Genomic DNA, 18404 nt, shown 5'->3' with positions numbered 1-18404 from the left:
AAGGAATAGGCTGCCATTTTGGATGTAGACCCTCAATACCTTCTGGGAGAAAAAAAATTGCCAATTACGAGACTACTCTTCACATGATGTTTTTAACCATTATAAAGATGGCTGACCTTTTAGCTGCAACAACCTGCTGACTAGATATATAATATCTCACTGGCTCAGAAGAATCCTCAGATAACTGAAGCCACTGTGAAACCAAAGTTCAGCAGAAGTGCTGTGACAGTCCCCCCTTGAAAGAAGACATTTAGAGGGTAAAGGCCACACGAAGTAGGCAGGGCACACGCAACAGTCAACCAGCTGACAATAGAGAGGACATTCAGTTCCTTTTGTTGTCTACAACCATCCTGAGACCCTTTCTGGGTGAACAATAAAGCCAGCAGCTGAAAGAGAAAGAGAGAGAAAACTAGAGAGAGAGAGAGAGAGAGAGAGAGAGAGAGAGAGAGAGAGAGAGACGGAGAACTGTACCTTTATTGGGTGGAGGAAGACTTCACTATCCAGCCGGTTGCCATGAGGTTCCCCAAGCTGCCCAACCCGGGTTTGGATGACCGGATCCCGTCTCATAAGGAGCTGGAGAGGATGGAGAAGGAGGAGGCTGGGGACAGGCCCAAATGGGACAACAAGACCCAGTACATGCTGACCTGTGTGGGCTTCTGTGTGGGGCTGGGGAACGTGTGGAGGTTCCCTTACCTGTGTCAGAGCCATGGAGGAGGTAGGGGAGAAAGAGGGGAGGAGGTTTGATTGTATGTAAAAATTAATGAAAAGGATTTTGATTTACGCATTTTTTCCACAGTAGAAATTAAACAGGGAAAACTACAAACTACAGTGAGATTACAAAACATTAGGAACACCTGCTCTTTCAATGACATGCCCTGACCAGGTGAATCCAGATGAAAGCAATGATCCCTTATTGATGTCACTTGTTAAATCCACTTCAATCAGTGTAGATGAAGGGGAGAAGACATGATAAAGAAGGATTTTTAAGCCTTGAGACAATTGAGACATGGATTGTGGACGTGTGCCATTCAGAGGGTGAATGGGCAAGGCAACACATTTAAGTGCCTTTGAACGGAGTATGGTTTCAGGTGCCAGGCGCACCAGTTTTTAGTGTGTCAAGAACTGCAACGCTGCTGGGTTTTTCACGCTCAACATTTTCCCGTGTGTATCAAGAATGGTCCACCACCCAAAAGGACATGGGCCATCATCCCTGTGGAACGCTTTCGACACCTTATAGAGTCCATGACCAGACGACTTGAGTCTGTTTTGAGGGCAAAAAAAAAAATATCAACATTAGGAAGGTGGAATACACTGTATACAATTAGTAGGATAATTTATCTGCACATACAGAGATAGCAGAGTACTATATTGATTATGTTATTAGTTGTCTGATGGAATAACGAGTGACTGGCCATTTGTTTTGTGGTATGGGTGAAAGTAAAGTTTACTTTAGATGATTACGACTGATAGGGGACGGTCGTAAATTTCATTTTGGATTCCTCAAAACCCAATAAATGTACAGTATTTGAGAGGATTGCTAGTCGTGGTATGAAATCTTAACAAGTAAACAAAACAAATGTTGTAATCGTTCTCAACTTGTTAAAAACGTTTTCAAACTGTCTAATGGGTATTTTAACACAGAGAAACCCCTTCAACATGTTAATAACACTTTAAAGTAACTGTCCAATGATTCCAGATTTCTATTAAATATGACCTATAATTACTTACAATAGTAGTTAAATAGTTACAAAAACATGGTAATTAAGTACGTTAAAAATAAGGTTTTCTGTGTTGGAATGGTGTGGGCGTACACCGGTCCTAAAAAAAAAATAGACCGCCGATTGGCCAGTTTATCCTCCTCTAGACTTCTGATTGGCCAGCTTATCCTCCTCTAGACTTCTGATTGGCCAGCTCATCCTCCTCAGGAGTATGACATCATATTAGGAAATAGAAAGTTTGAGGTGGGGTTTTTGAGCTTTGCCACAAATATGAGTATAGGGTGGCAGGTAGCCTAGCGGTGGGTCGGTAACTGAAAGGGTTGCTGGTTTGACTCCCCGGGCCAACAAGGTTAAACATCTGTTCATGTGCCCTTGGACAAGGCACTTAACCCTAGTTGCTCTGGATTAGAGCGTCTACTAAATAACTAAAATGTCAAATGTAGGACGAGTCAACCACATTATTTGGGTAATAATATATAAGAGATAACAGAATATGAGCTTTTAAAAGAGGGATTTTTCACTAGAGAGTTAATTTAAAATTGTATTATCTGAAAATCTGCAACACTAACACTTTTAAATGTAATTGTAAATGTTTTAATAACACAATAATACAACTGCTACTGTTGCAATACTGGAGATGTGTTCAGTGGAGTATTGTCGATATGTCAACTGATCAAAACAACCAACAGAGATTCCAATTCCAATCTTGTGTTCCCAGGAGCGTTTATGATCCCATTCCTGATCTTGCTGGTTCTGGAGGGGATTCCACTGCTGCACCTGGAGTTTGCTATCGGACAGCGCCTCAGGAGCGGCAGTGTGGGAGTGTGGGGCTCTGTCAACCCTTACCTCACTGGCATTGGTGGGTGACAGTCCATTCCTGATTACGGTATCTGTGTGGAATTCCTGTGATCATGTGATCATGTCTGACAAAACCCTTGTGGCTTCAGGAATATGGTTATAAGTAGCTATACGTTTTTATGTTTTGCAATATTATGTATTGTGTATAGCACACTTAAACATGCAGTACCAGTCAAAAGTTTGGAAACAGCTACTCATTCAAGAGTTTTTGCTATATTTTTACTATTTTCTATATTGTAGAATAATAGTGAAGACATCCAAACTATGAAATAACACGTATGGAATCATGTAGTAACCAAAGAAGTGTTAAACAAATTAAAATATATTTTATATTTGAGATTTTTCAAAGTAGCCACCCTTTGCCTTTTGACAACTTTGCACTCTCTTGGCATTCTCTCAACCAACTGAATGAGGTAGTCACCTGGAATGCATTTAAATTAACAGCTGTGCAAAGTTGTAGAATTTCATTTGTAGAATTTCTTTCCTTCTTAATGCTTTGAGCCAATCAGTTGTGTGGTGAAAAGGTAGGTGTGGTATACAGAAGATAGCCCTATATGGTAAAAGACCAAGTCCATATTATGGCAAGAACAGCTCAAATAAGCAAAGAGAAACGACAGCCCATTATTAGTGATGGAGTGCTGCATCAGATGATCTGGCCTCCACAATCACCTGACCTCCACCCAATTGAGATGGTTTGGGATGAGTTGGACCGCAGAGTGAAGGAAAAGCAGCCATCAAGTGCTCAGCATATGTGCATATGTGGAAAAGCATTCCCCATGAAGCTGGTTGAGAGAATGCCAAGAGTGTGCAAAGCTGTCATCAAGGCAAAGGGTGGCTACTTTGAAGAATCTCAAATATAAAATATATTTTGATTTGTTTAGCACTTCTTTGGTTACTACATGATTCCATATGTGTTATTCCGTAGTTTTGATGTATTCTATTCTACAATGTAGAAAACAGTAAAAAATTAAATTAAATAAAAAATACCTTGAATGAGTATGTGTCCAAACTTTTGACTGGTACTCTACATACTGTATATACTTGGACATAGCATATTTGAAGAAACTTGAATATGCTTATAATTCACTGGAATGTACAGGGAAATGTAAATGGAATTTGTTCTGAAACAGGTATTGCCTCCATGTTGGTATCATTCCTGGTTGGGATGTACTACAACACCATCATGGCCTGGATCATGTGGTACCTCTTCAACTCCTTCCAGGACCCCTTGCCTTGGAGTCAGTGTCCCCTCAATGCAAACAAGACAGGTACAGTATTTCCTTCATGAGTAACAGTTGGTATTGGTATTCGACCTTAACTCAAAACGTAGCTACCTCGGTTACCGAGCTACCCCGGTTACCGAGCTACCCCGGTTACCTATCTACCCCGGTTACCTATCTACCTCGGTTACCGAGCTACCCCGGTTACCTAGCTACCACGGTTACCTATCTACCTCGGTTACCTATCTACCTCGGTTACCTAGCTACCTCGGTTACCTATCTACCTCGGTTACCTATCTACCTCGGTTACCGAGCTACCACGGTTACTGAGCTACCTCAGTTACCTAGCTACCTCGGTTACCTAGCTACCTCGCCAATATGTTCAGACCTCTTGGCGTAAAGTCGCTTGATCCGGGTTCGAGTCCCGGTCAGGGAAACCCCCCCTGTGAATTCACTACAGTACCATCAAAACCTGGACCCCCAAAAATGTATATCTAAACTTAGCTAGCTAGCCTAATACCAGCATGATAGCAAGCAGGATCAGCAGAAGTCTGTGTGTAATTATTTAAGATGGTCAGATAGCTAGCAACTAGCATATAACTATATGAATATATATATATATATATATATATATATATATATATATATATATATATATATATATGATATATATAGCTATAACTTTTGAGGTGTTTTTGACTCGTCTCGTCTATGTTGAATCATGTTGAATCATGTTGAATCATGCTGAATCATGCTTTTTCCATTCTGAATCACAGTGTGTCATTCTGTATCACGCTGAATCATGCTGAATCATGCTGAATCATGCTGAATACATTGGCAGTTGATCGCTAGCTAGTCAAACATTGAGAATTCAGACCGACCCAACTTCTATCTCATTTTCATCTTAGCTGTTATCATTTTAGATCCAGATCGGCCTTTAAACAGTTTGAATATCGGCCCCTGCAGGTCTGGTGTCAGAATGCGCACGGAGCTCCTCAGTGGATTACTTCTGGTACAGAGAGACACTGAACACCTCTACGGCCATAGATTTATCTGGAGGCCTTCAGTGGTGGATGGTGCTAGCCCTGGTGTCTGCCTGGACTTTACTCTATGTCTGCTGTATCAGGGGGATTGAGACTACTGGCAAGGTACCAGCTCAGATTCACTCTCTCCCCGTTTATGAGGGAGGTCAAATTTCAGTAAAAATAATGGCCTGTCTTGGGAATGGTGCCAGTTGTCTTATTGCTGATGTCTCTGTCTCTCTCTCTCTGTCTCTCTCTCTGTCTCTCTCTCTCTCTCTGTCTCTCTCTCTCTCTCTCTCTCTCTCTCTCTCCCTCTTTCTGTCTCTCTCTGTCTCGGTCTCTCTCTCTCTCTCTCTCCCTCCATGTCTCTGTCTCTCTGTCTCTGTCTCTGTCTCTGTCTCTGTCTTTGTCTTTGTCTCACTCTCTGTCTCTCTCTCTCTCTCTCTCTGTCTCTCTCTCCCTCTTTCTGTCTCTCTCTGTCTCGGTCTCTCTCTCTCTCTCTCTCCCTCCATGTCTCTGTCTCTCTGTCGCTCTCTCTCTCCATTCATAAGTGGTTCTGGATTCAGTTTATGTAACAGTTTCAGAATCTCTCTCTTTCTCGTCAGGCTGTGTACATAACATCCACTCTGCCCTACTTGGTCCTCACCATCTTCCTGATCAGAGGACTGACTCTGAAAGGTTCTCTGGATGGAATCAAGTTCCTCTTCACACCAGACGTAAGCAATTAACCGTATGTGCTAACGTTGTCGTGACACTAAAATCAACACAAAATGGCTGATTTCTTTGTGTCTGACTGTTTTCTATTTCTCCAGGTAAATGAGTTGATGAACCCGTCTACCTGGCTGGATGCAGGTGCGCAGGTGTTCTACTCTTTCTCCTTGGCCTTCGGAGGTCTCATCTCCTTCTCCAGCTACAACTCTGTGCAGTAAGCATAAGCAACTCCTTATTAAAACCTCTTGGGGCTAGGTGGGACGCTAGCGTGCCACCCGTGGTGCACTCCATCAACAGCAGGTGCATTTCAAGAGCGGCAAATTTGAATCCAAATAAATGTCAAAATTCAAATTTTTCAAAAATACAACTATGTTACACCATTTGAAAGATAAACATCTCCTTAATCTAACCACGTTTTACGATTTCAAAAAGGTTTTACGGCGAAAGCATAAATTTAGAGTATGTTAGGACAGTACATTTACAAGAGTTGTGTGTAATGTTTTGTCAATTCAAAGACAGGGTCACCAAAACCATAAAACCAGCTAAAATGATGCACTAACCTTTTACAATCTCCATCAGATGACACTCCTAGGACATTATGTTAGACAATGCATGCATTTTTAGTTCTATCAAGTTCATATTTATATCCAAAAACAGCGTTTTACTATGGCATTGATGTTGAGGAAATCGTTTCCCTCCAATAACCGGCAGTCAAGTCAGCGTCAGAAATTAAATAATTAAAATTAGAAAACATTGGTAAAATATTATATTGTCATTTAAAGAATTATAGATTTACATCTCTTGAACGCAATCAACTTGCCAGATTTAAAAATAACCTTACTGGGAAATCACACTTTGCAATAATCTGAGCACTGCGCCCAGAAAAATACGCGTTGCGATACAGACTAGACGTCATGTTGGGGAGATCTAAAATCGAAAATACTATGTAAATAATCCATTACCTTTGATTCTCTTCATCAGATGTCACTTCCAGGTATCACAGGTCCATAACGAATGTAGTTTTGTTCAAAAAAGCTCATCATTTATGTCCAAAAATCTCCGTCTCGTTAGCACATGATGTAAGCCAGCCGGACTTCTCGTCATGAACGAGGGGAAAAAATATATTTCCGTTCGTTCAAACATGTCAAACGTTGTATAGCATAAATCATTAGGGCCTTTTTTAACCAGAACATGAATAATATTCAAGGTGGACGAATGCATACTCTTTTATAACGTATTGGAACGAGGGTACCCAACATGAACTAGCGCGCCAGGTGTCTAATGGGACATCACCGTTCCATGGCTCTTGTTCGGTCAGATCTCCCTCCAGAAGACTCAAAACACTTTGTAAAGGCTGGTGACATCTAGTGGAAGCAATAGGAAGTGCCAAAATATTCCTAAACCCCTGTGTTTTTCAATGGGATAGGTTTAAAGTCAATACAACACATCAGGTATCCACTTCCTGTCAGAAAATGTCTCAGGGTTTTGCCTGCCAAATGAGTTCTGTTATACTCACAGACACCATTCAAACAGTTTTGGAAACTTTAGAGTGTTTTCTATCCATATATAATAAGTATATGCATATTCTAGTTACTGGGTAGGATTAGTAACCAGATTAAATCGGGTACATTTTTTTTATCCAGACGTGCAAATGCTGCCCCCTAGACCCAACAGGTTAAAACGTATGCTCATCGGTGCAGAGAGTAAAATCACAGATGCTCATAGACGTTATACCAAACGGATCTTGTCTTTTCATCTCTTTCGGGTTAATTTCAGTCATTTTTCTTTCCATTGTCTGTTTCTCCAGCAACAACTGTGAACAGGATGCAGTCATTATCTCCGTCATCAATGGAGCCACCTCCGTCTACTCTGCTACCGTCATCTACTCCATCATAGGCTTCAGGGCAACGGAGAAGTTTGACGACTGCTCGGATGGGTACATTCCTACTTCCTGCTTGGTTGAATCCAGACTTTCAATAAAATTCCTATGTAGATTAAAGTGATATTTGTTGACAACACTGTCAAGTATATGTCAACGTTGGATTTATTAAATAATAAATAAATAGGGATTACAGGAAGATACTCTAATTAGAGTTTGATATTTTACTTTCTGTGTTCTCTTCATAGTAACATCATGACCCTTGTGAATGTGTTCTCTTCCTAGTAACATCATGACCCTTGTGAATGTGTTCTCTTCATAGTAACATCATGACCCTTGTGAATGTGTTCTCTTCATAGTAACATCATGACCCTTGTGAATGTGTTCTCTTCATAGTAACATCATGACCCTTGTGAATGTGTTCTCTTCATAGTAACATCATGACCCTTGTGAATGTGTTCTCTTCATAGTAACATCATGACCCTTGTGAATGTGTTCTCTTCCTAGTAACATCATGACCCTTGTGAATGTGTTCTCTTCATAGTGACATCATGACCCTTGTGAATGTGTTCTCTTCATAGTAACATCATGACCCTTGTGAATGTGTTCTCTTGAATGTGTTCTCTTCCTAGTGACATCATGACCCTTGTGAATGTGTTCTCTTCATAGTAACATCATGACCCTTGTGAATGTGTTCTCTTCATAGTAACATCATGACCCTTGTGAATGTGTTCTCTTCATAGTAACATCATGACCCTTGTGAATGTGTTCTCTTCATAGTAACATCATGACCCTTGTGATTGTGTTCTCTTCATAGTAACATCATGACCCTTGTGAATGTGTTCTCTTCATAGTAACATCATGACCCTTGTGAATGTGTTCTCTTCATAGTGACATCATGACCCTTGTGAATGTGTTCTCTTCCTAGTAACATCATGACCCTTGTGAATGTGTTCTCTTCCTAGTAACATCATGACCCTTGTGAATGTGTTCTCTTCCTAGTAACATCATGACCCTTGTGAATGTGTTCTCTTCATAGTAACATCATGACCCTTGTGAATGTGTTCTCTTCATAGTAACATCATGACCCTTGTGAATGTGTTCTCTTCATAGTAACATCATGACCCTTGTGAATGTGTTCTCTTCCTAGTAACATCATGACCCTTGTGAATGTGTTCTCTTCATAGTAACATCATGACCCTTGTGAATGTGTTCTCTTCATAGTAACATCATGACCCTTGTGAATGTGTTCTCTTCCTAGTGACATCATGACCCTTGTGAATGTGTTCTCTTCCTAGTAACATCATGACCCTTGTGAATGTGTTCTCTTCCTAGTAACATCATGACCCTTGTGAATGTGTTCTCTTCATAGTAACATCATGGCCCTTGTGAATGTGTTCTCTTCATAGTAACATCATGACCCTTGTGATTGTGTTCTCTTCATAGTAACATCATGACCCTTGTGAATGTGTTCTCTTCATAGTAACATCATGACCCTTGTGAATGTGTTCTCTTGAATGTGTTCTCTTCATAGTAACATCATGACCCTTGTGAATGTGTTCTCTTCCTAGTAACATCATGACCCTTGTGAATGTGTTCTCTTCAAATCAAATCAAATCAAATTTATTTTTATATAGCCCTTCGTACATCAGCTGATATTCTCAAAGTGCTGTACAGAAACCCAGCCTAAAACCCCAAACAGCAAGCAAAGCATGTGAAAGAAGCACGGTGGCTAGGAAAAACTCCCTAGGAAAAACTCCCTAGAAAGGCCAAAAACCTAGGAAGAAACCTAGAGAGGAACCAGGCTATGAGGGGTGGCCAGTCCTCTTCTGGCTGTGCAGGGTGGATATTATAACAGAACATGGTCAAAATGTTAAAATGTTAAAATGTTCATAAATGACCAGCATGGTCAAATAATAATAATCATAGTAGTTGTCGAGGGTGCAACAAGCACGTCCGGTGAACAGGTCAGGGTTCCATAGCCGCAGGCAGAACAGTTGAAACTGGAGCAGCAGCACGGCCAGGTGGACTGGGGACAGCAAGGAGTCATCATACCAGGTAGTCCTGAGGCATGGTCCTAGGGCTCAGGTCCTCCGAGAGAAAGACAGAAAGAGAGAAAGAGAGAATTAGAGAGAGCATATTTAAATACACACAGGACACCGGATAAGACAAGAGAAATACTACAGATGTAACAGACTGACCCTAGCCCCCCGACACATAAACTACTGCAGCATAAATACTGGAGGCTGAGACAGGAGGGATCAGAAGACACTGTGGCCCCATCCGATAATACCCCCGGGGTCATCATGACCCTTGTGAATGTGTTCTCTTCATAGTAACATCATGACCCTTGTGAATGTGTTCTCTTCATAGTAACATCATGACCCTTGTCAATGTGTTCTCTTCATAGTAACATCATGGCCCTTGTGAATGTGTTCTCTTCCTAGTAACATCATGACCCTTGTGAATGTGTTCTCTTCATAGTAACATCATGACCCTTGTGAATGTGTTCTCTTCATAGTAACATCATGACCCTTGTGAATGTGTTCTCTTCCTAGTAACATCATGACCCTTGTGAATGTGTTCTCTTCATAGTAACATCATGACCCTTGTGAATGTGTTCTCTTCCTAGTAACATCATGACCCTTGTGAATGTGTTCTCTTCCTAGTAACATCATGACCCTTGTGATTGTGTTCTCTTCATAGTAACATCATGACCCTTGTGAATGTGTTCTCTTCATAGTAACATCATGACCCTTGTGAATGTGTTCTCTTCATAGTAACATCATGACCCTTGTGAATGTGTTCTCTTCCTAGTAACATCATGACCCTTGTGATTGTGTTCTCTTCATAGTAACATCATGACCCTTGTGAATGTGTTCTCTTCATAGTAACATCATGACCCTTGTGAATGTGTTCTCTTCATAGTAACATCATGACCCTTGTGAATGTGTTCTCTTCATAGTAACATCATGACCCTTGTGAATGTGTTCTCTTCATAGTAACATCATGACCCTTGTGAATGTGTTCTCTTCCTAGTAACATCATGACCCTTGTGAATGTGTTCTCTTCCTAGTAACATCATGACCCTTGTGAATGTGTTCTCTTCCTAGTAACATCATGACCCTTGTGAATGTGTTCTCTTCCTAGTAACATCATGACCCTTGTGAATGTGTTCTCTTGAATGTGTTCTCTTCCTAGTAACATCATGACCCTTGTGAATGTGTTCTCTTCCTAGTAACATCATGACCCTTGTGAATGTGTTCTCTTCATAGTAACATCATGACCCTTGTGAATGTGTTCTCTTCCTAGTAACATCATGACCCTTGTGAATGTGTTCTCTTCCTAGTAACATCATGACCCTTGCGAATGTGTTCTCTTCATAGTAACATCATGACCCTTGTGAATGTGTTCTCTTCCTAGTAACATCATGACCCTTGTGAATGTGTTCTCTTCCTAGTAACATCATGACCCTTGTGAATGTGTTCTCTTCATAGTAACATCATGACCCTTGTGAATGTGTTCTCTTCCTAGTAACATCATGACCCTTGTGAATGTGTTCTCTTCCTAGTAACATCATGACCCTTGTGAATGTGTTCTCTTCATAGTAACATCATGACCCTTGTGAATGTGTTCTCTTCCTAGTAACATCATGACCCTTGTGAATGTGTTCTCTTCCTAGTAACATCATGACCCTTGTGAATGTGTTCTCTTCATAGTAACATCATGACCCTTGTGAATGTGTTCTCTTCCTAGTAACATCATGACCCTTGTGAATGTGTTCTCTTCCTAGTAACATCATGACCCTTGTGAATGTGTTCTCTTCATAGTAACATCATGACCCTTGTGAATGTGTTCTCTTCATAGTAACATCATGACCCTTGTGAATGTGTTCTCTTCCTAGTAACATCATGACCCTTGTGAATGTGTTCTCTTCCTAGTAACATCATGACCCTTGTGAATGTGTTCTCTTCATAGTAACATCATGACCCTTGTGAATGTGTTCTCTTCATAGTAACATCATGACCCTTGTGAATGTGTTCTCTTCCTAGTAACATCATGACCCTTGTGAATGTGTTCTCTTCCTAGTAACATCATGACCCTTGTGAATGTGTTCTCTTCCTAGTAACATCATGACCCTTGTGAATGTGTTCTCTTCCTAGTAACATCATGACCCTTGTGAATGTGTTCTCTTCCTAGTAACATCATGACCCTTGTGAATGTGTTCTCTTCATAGTAACATCATGACCCTTGTGAATGTGTTCTCTTCATAGTAACATCATGACCCTTGTGAATGTGTTCTCTTCCTAGTAACATCATGACCCTTGTGAATGTATTTGATCTCCCTGAGAACTTCATCACTGTGAACAACTATGAGGAAGTTCTCCAAGGTTTCAACAGCACGTCACCAGACATCATCCAGGGATTAAACCTGAAGACCTGTGATCTACAGCAGTTTCTCAGTCAGGTATTGAAATTACACGATGTCCAATCCAAGATACATAATTCACATTAAGGGACACCGGAACTTCTTAAGTACGTACTGTGTTTCCTGTAGGGTGTGGAGGGAACTGGTCTGGCCTTCATCGTGTTCACAGAAGCCATCACCAAGATGCCTGTCTCTCCTCTCTGGTCTATCCTGTTCTTCATCATGCTCTTCTGTCTTGGACTGTCCACCATGTTTGGGAACATAGAGGGGGTCGTGGTGCCCCTTCAGGATCTCAACATCTTCCCCAAGTGGCCCAAAGAAGTCTTGACAGGTTAGTGACATACAGAAGCTGAGATAGTGCAGTTTAGAAGAAGAAGGACAAAATCAAAATGACTTCAAACCAAGGCATTGTCTTCATCATCCTAGATGTTCAGGGATTGAGAAGCTTGTTGTTGACCTTTAAAGGGTGGGGGGGGGGGGGGGGGGGGGGTAGCCCTCTGAACATGGAAGAACCTTGGTTGTCAGCGTTTTAACAACTGTCTTTGTTTTGTCTTCTTTTAGGTGTCACTTGTATCGTTTGCTTCACCGTCGCTCTCATATTCACCCAGCGGTCTGGTAACTACTGGCTGGCTCTGTTCGACGGCTTTGCCGGCTCCATCCCCCTCCTAGTCATCGCCTTCTGTGAAATGGTGTCTGTTGTTTACATCTATGGGATAGACAGGTGAGTCCAAACCCTGAAACGCCATTAAATAATATAGAACTGAATAGAATAGAAAATACCTAATTGTCAAAGCTATGTGGGAGATGTACAGTAGATGTCAAACGTTTGGACACACCTACTCATTCAAGGGTTTTTCTTAATTTTTTACTATTTTCTACATTGTAGAATAATAGTGAAGACATCAAAACTATGAAATAACACATATGGAATCATGTAGTAACCAAAAAAGTATCGAACAAATCAAAATATACTTTAGATTCTTGAAAGGAGCCACCCTTTGCCTTGATGACAGTTTTGCACACTCTATGTGTTCCATACTAGACGTGTGTTCCATACTAGACGTGTGTTCCATACTAGACGTGTGTTCCATACTAGATAATGTGTTCCATACTAGATAATGTGTTCCATACTAGACGTGTGTTCCATACTAGATAATGTGTTCCATACTAGACGTGTGTTCCATACTAGATAATGTGTTCCATACTAGATAATGTGTTCCATACTAGATAATGTGTTCCATACTAGACGTGTGTTCCATACTAGATAATGTGTTCCATACTAGACGTGTGTTCCATACTAGATAATGTGTTCCATACTAGATAATGTGTTCCATACTAGATAATGTGTTCCATACTAGATAATGTGTTCCATACTAGACGTGTGTTCCATACTAGATAATGTGTTCCATACTAGATAATGTGTTCCATACTAGATAATGTGTTCCATACTAGACGTGTGTTCCATACTAGATAATGTGTTCCATACTAGATAATGTGTTCCATACTAGACGTGTGTTCCATACTAGATAATGTGTTCCATACTAGATAATGTGTTCCATACTAGATAATGTGTTCCATACTAGACGTGTGTTCCATACTAGATAATGTGTTCCATACTAGATAATGTGTTCCATACTAGATAATGTGTTCCATACTAGATAATGTGTTCCATACTAGACGTGTGTTCCATACTAGACGTGTGTTCCATACTAGACATGTGTTCCATACTAGACGTGTGTTCCATACGAGATAATGTGTTCCATACTAGACACCTGTAAGGTCGAAGGCCTCAGTAGACTTTAGAAGTAGGAGGGACATAATCATTATTATTTATTTTCATCCAGTCGGATAAACAGTCTTCCTGACCTCTCGGAGGCGTCGGCATGGTCCTAAAGCACACCGTTGCCTCGACTTTTATTACATTCCAATTGTAAAACTGGGGGGGGAACAAAAATGCAATTTCAGGATGTGTGTGGGGGGGGGGGGGGGTCATGTCCCTAGTGAATGTTGTGCGCCTGAATACACCTTAGGTCTTCATTAGACCTGTTGGGTTAAATCAGACTTGGGAACATGTATCTGTCACGATTGTCGTAAGGAGTGGACCAAAACGCAGCGGGAAAATGTATACTCATCTTCTTTTATTGAAGAAGGAAAAACTAAATGAACACGTATACAAAACAAATGACTCCAAACAGTCCCGTCAGGTGCAACAAACACTAAACCAGGAAATAACTACCCACAAACCCCTATAAATAGGACCTTCAATCAGAGGCAACGAGAAGCAGCTGCCTCCAATTGAAGGTCAACCTAATAAACACTACATAGAAATAGACCAACTAGAAATAACATAGAAATACACTAACATAGAACATAACCCAAACAACCCCGAAACACCCTAAACAAACACTTCCTGCCACGCCCTGACCAAACTACAATAACAATCAGCCCCTTTACTGGTCAGGACGTGACAGTATCACAGTCATAACAATCCTCTTCATTGGATATCATGGGGAACGTTCAGTCTGATAAACAGCCATTGGAACATCGAAATCCCAGTTAATTCACTTCCGCTCACTCCGACAGGTTTAACGCAGACATCGAGTTCATGATTGGACACAAGCCCAACCTGTTCTGGCAGGTGACCTGGAGGTTCGTCAGTCCAGTCATCATGCTGGTGATTTTCATCTTCTACTTCGTCACCCAGGTCAGCGGGGAGCTGACCTACCTCGTATGGGACCAAGACGCGGTAAGCCTTGTTGACAGGAAATAGGTCATGAATGTTGTTGATATCACTGAGTGCATCCCAAATGGCACCCCATTCCCTGTGTAGTGCACTACTTTAGACCAGGATCTATAGGGTAGTAGTGCACTACTTTAGACCAGGGTCTATAGGGTAGTAGTGCACTACTTTAGACCAGGGTCTATAGGGTAGTAGTGCACTACTTTAGACCAGGGTCTATAGGGTAGTAGTGCACTACTTTAGACCAGGGTCTATAGGGTAGTAGTGCACTACTTTAGACCAGGGTCTATAGGGTAGTAGTGCACTACTTTAGACCAGGGTCTATAGGGTAGTAGTGCACTACTTTAGACCAGGGTCTATAGGGTAGTAGTGCACTACTTTAGACCAGGGTCTATAGGGTAGTAGTGCACTACTTGGGCCCGTCGAGGATGCAGACATTGCCTTGTATGCATTTTCTCCCTTATTCTAAGTAAAGACTTTGACTTGTTGAAGTTTAAACCATTTGTTTTATGCCCACAACAACTCTTTAGTATCTAGATTGGAAATGTTTCTAAAGTTGTCAAGAGTTTTTTAATTTGATACATTATACAGTATATACAGCAGTATGTGGACACCCAATCAAATTAGTGGATTCGGCTATTTCAGCCACACCCATTGCTGACAGGTGTATTAAATCGAGGCCGTCGCCATGCAATCTCCATAGACAAACAATGGCAGTAGAACGGCCCGTATTCAAGAGTTCGTTCCGGTTCTCTTAACCCAGGAACTTAATCCAGAATCTAAACTAATTACGTAAAACTTTCATTCTGGATTATCCAAGATGAATCAATTATCAACAAATGCAAACACTATTGAGGATAAACCAAGTTAATTCAATAAAATAAGTTATTTTGTTGTTTCCTGATTTCCTTCATCTCTCTGGTTCTAGGAAGAGTTCCCTACTCTGGCAGACCGTCAGTATCCTGACTGGATCTACTTTATCATCTTTATTTTGGCTGGCATTCCCAGTCTGGCTGTCCCTGGAGTCGCCATATTCAAATTCATCTACAACCGCTGCTGCCAGAAAGACGACGGCTTCAGAGAAGACACGATCAACTCTGTCTCCGCTAAAATACAGATGATAGAAAAAAACGATGGACTAAAGTAACAGGTTCACCTTCAGTTCAGGATTTCAATGAAATTTTTTTTATTTTTTTGTTAGTTTTTTTTTTTAAACATTTTTCTTTTTGTCATCTGGAACAATTGAAGATGCCCAATACATTACGCAAATTAAGGTGGAAAGCATAGAACAGGAGTCTGTCTCCAACAGGTCGATCGCCACCTACCAGTAGCACACAGTTCACCAGACTATTCTGAAAGTACATGCAATTTTCACGTGTTCCACCGCAAACTGCCATAAACAAATCTCATAAGTATCAGACACCGCAAGCTCCCAGCGACTATCCAATCAAAGCCACATTAACTTTATCCCGCCCCCCGGGTTAGCCACTATTGGCTTTAAAAAAAAAAAAGCCACGCCTAACACAATATCTGCCAATTAATTTCCAGCAGATATTGCCCCTGTCTGTCTGTGTGCTACAAGCCTTTGTCTATCAAAACCGTCTTGTGTGCTGACAGAAATAATTTCCCCAAAACCTTCTCAATTAAATGTTAACTGTGAAGTAGGCTTACCTGGTAGAAGTATATAATGAGGAAGTATATCAATGTATCTTTGTTATTTGCTAACTTTGCCATGCAATGAGCAGCAGCAGTACAGAACCATCACTAGACCGGAGTAATTAACTAGTGATGGCACATTCCTCACTTGCTAGAGATGCAATTAAAGGGCCAGATGCTCAATTAAAGGGGAATTACACACACACACAACAACAAAAGAACATCGTTCAGACCTAAATTTGCTTTTCTTTAGGCATTGACATAGACTCAGAACATCCATTTTCATTGTTTCTCTAATAAACTATTTATAAGAGGGAAAAATAAACTGAGAACATAATTTGGGAAAATATAAAACAAAATTTTTTGGGGGGAGGTTTCTGATTATATAGCCCCCCCCAACTTGGGGGGAGTTGTTTAATAACAATTATTTTACCAGGTATATTGACAGAAAAACATAGTGTACAACAGAAAGTAGTGCACTAAAGATCCAGGGAAGAGTTGACAACATAGTGCCCTACTTCCTGTTGAACACTAAGGACCCAGGGGAAGAGTTGACAACATAGTGCCCTACTTCCTGTTGTACACTAAGGACCCAGGGGAAGAGTTGACAACATAGTGCCCTACAGTTTGATTGGTTCGTTGATTGATTGATTTCCTGTCTTGTTTGTATACAAAATAAAAAACCTAAAAAAAAGATTGATTGCATTGATATTCCATTTTCTTCTCCACATTGTAGGACTGGAAGCTAACACAGGTAGTGGTATATATATACTAGTGGTATATATATACTAGTGGTATATATATACTAGTGGTATAGGTATACTAGTGGTAGGTATACTAACCTGAGAATCTGTCTCGTCAGGTGATTTTATTCGGGGTTTTTTTATTTACTAGGATACCAACGTCGACAGCTAGTCTTACTGGGGTCTGACACATAACGAAAAATACATTACAGAGAAAAGACTTTGCAAATTACATACGTTTAAAAACATTAACGTGTGTGTGTGCGTGCGTTTGTGCGTGCGTGCGTGCGTGTGTGTGTGCGTGTGTGTGTGTGTGTGTGTGTGCGCGTGTGTGTGTGCGCGTGTACATCAATCAGTGTCACGACTCTCCTGTGAAGATCTGAAGGATCAGGTTACAGTAGGTCGTCTCTACACTCTCTCACACAGAGCTGAGCCTCTTTATGGTGATTGTTAAATACGCTGCTTCTGGGATCAGTGGTATCGAGACTGGAATGTGACTGTGGAACAACAGAGAGACACTTAGACATCAAAAGGTTGAATAATTGAACAGTATTTCTGTATTTGAAGCTGTTGTGGACACTTAAGGAACAGTCATGTCGAGTTTGTTTCATTTGGTGACCTCATGAAGGACAGGAGACAACACATTAATGTTTCTTTGTTTGTATACACTTCTCAATGATGGGGTTTGCATCTGAATGTTGTATAAAATAAATGATTAAGTATAAGAATACTTTTGGAAAGATAACAATGTGATGTTATGTCTTCTAAGTGAGAATTAATTTTCATAGTAACTTATGATCAGTCAGTGGCCACGCCCCCATGAGCACAGATATTACACGGAACGACCCCATGAGCACAGACATTACACGGAACGCCCCCATGATCACAGACATTACACGGAACGCCCCCATGATCACAGACATTACACGGAACGCCCCCGTGAGCACAGACATTACACCCACTTCCGACAAAATTTACATTAGACCAGAAAACATTGAAATTGTCGCTACATATTACAATCAATGGTTGGCAATTCTACTAAAGAACAAGACCAGAGAACATGGAGATCATTCCCACGTTGAAATAGCTAAGAAATCTACAAAGTAAAGAACAATTATTCAGGCTGCAGCTGTTTATTAAATACTTTAGTCTGGTAAACGCAACCGGTCGAACGACCAAATGGTAACGCTGATGTATCCATTACAACAAGCTACAACTACGAAAGACTTGGATCTCTGGTGGACAAACCAGAGACTTTCTGTCGACAATCTATCCGGCAGACGGACCGAAGACTGGTCGCAGAGAGGGACAACAAATGCATACACTCGTAAATATGTAAATTGAAATACATTTTCCAATGAGCAGTTGTTCATGTTTAAAGTATTAGCATTTTCATGAGTGTAGCGATCAACTCTGAATTTCCTGCTC

The 18404-nt window shown here is 40.8% G+C and overlaps 1 protein-coding gene across 1 annotated transcript; it reads left to right on the top strand.

Annotated features, from left to right (window-relative positions):
• Positions 1–231: 231 nt before the first annotated feature.
• On the top strand, positions 232–16929 carry LOC106589096 (sodium-dependent neutral amino acid transporter B(0)AT1). The gene is made up of 12 exons (XM_045709549.2): positions 232–715; positions 2437–2577; positions 3707–3844; positions 4763–4944; positions 5424–5534; positions 5631–5743; positions 7337–7465; positions 11720–11876; positions 11967–12168; positions 12399–12558; positions 14421–14583; positions 15506–16929. The coding sequence occupies exons 1-12, from the start codon at positions 514–516 to the stop codon at positions 15722–15724; spliced, it is 1917 nt and encodes a 638-aa protein (XP_045565505.1). The 5' UTR covers positions 232–513; the 3' UTR covers positions 15725–16929.
• The last annotated feature ends 1475 nt before the right edge of the window (positions 16930–18404 follow it).

The sequence above is a fragment of the Salmo salar genome, chromosome 27, assembly GCF_965601325.2.
Source record: "Salmo salar chromosome 27, fSalSal1, whole genome shotgun sequence".
NCBI classification, from domain to species: Eukaryota; Metazoa; Chordata; class Actinopteri; order Salmoniformes; family Salmonidae; genus Salmo; species Salmo salar.
The sequence above is the reverse complement of the archived record's forward strand: the minus strand, read 5'-3'. Positions and strand labels throughout refer to the sequence as shown.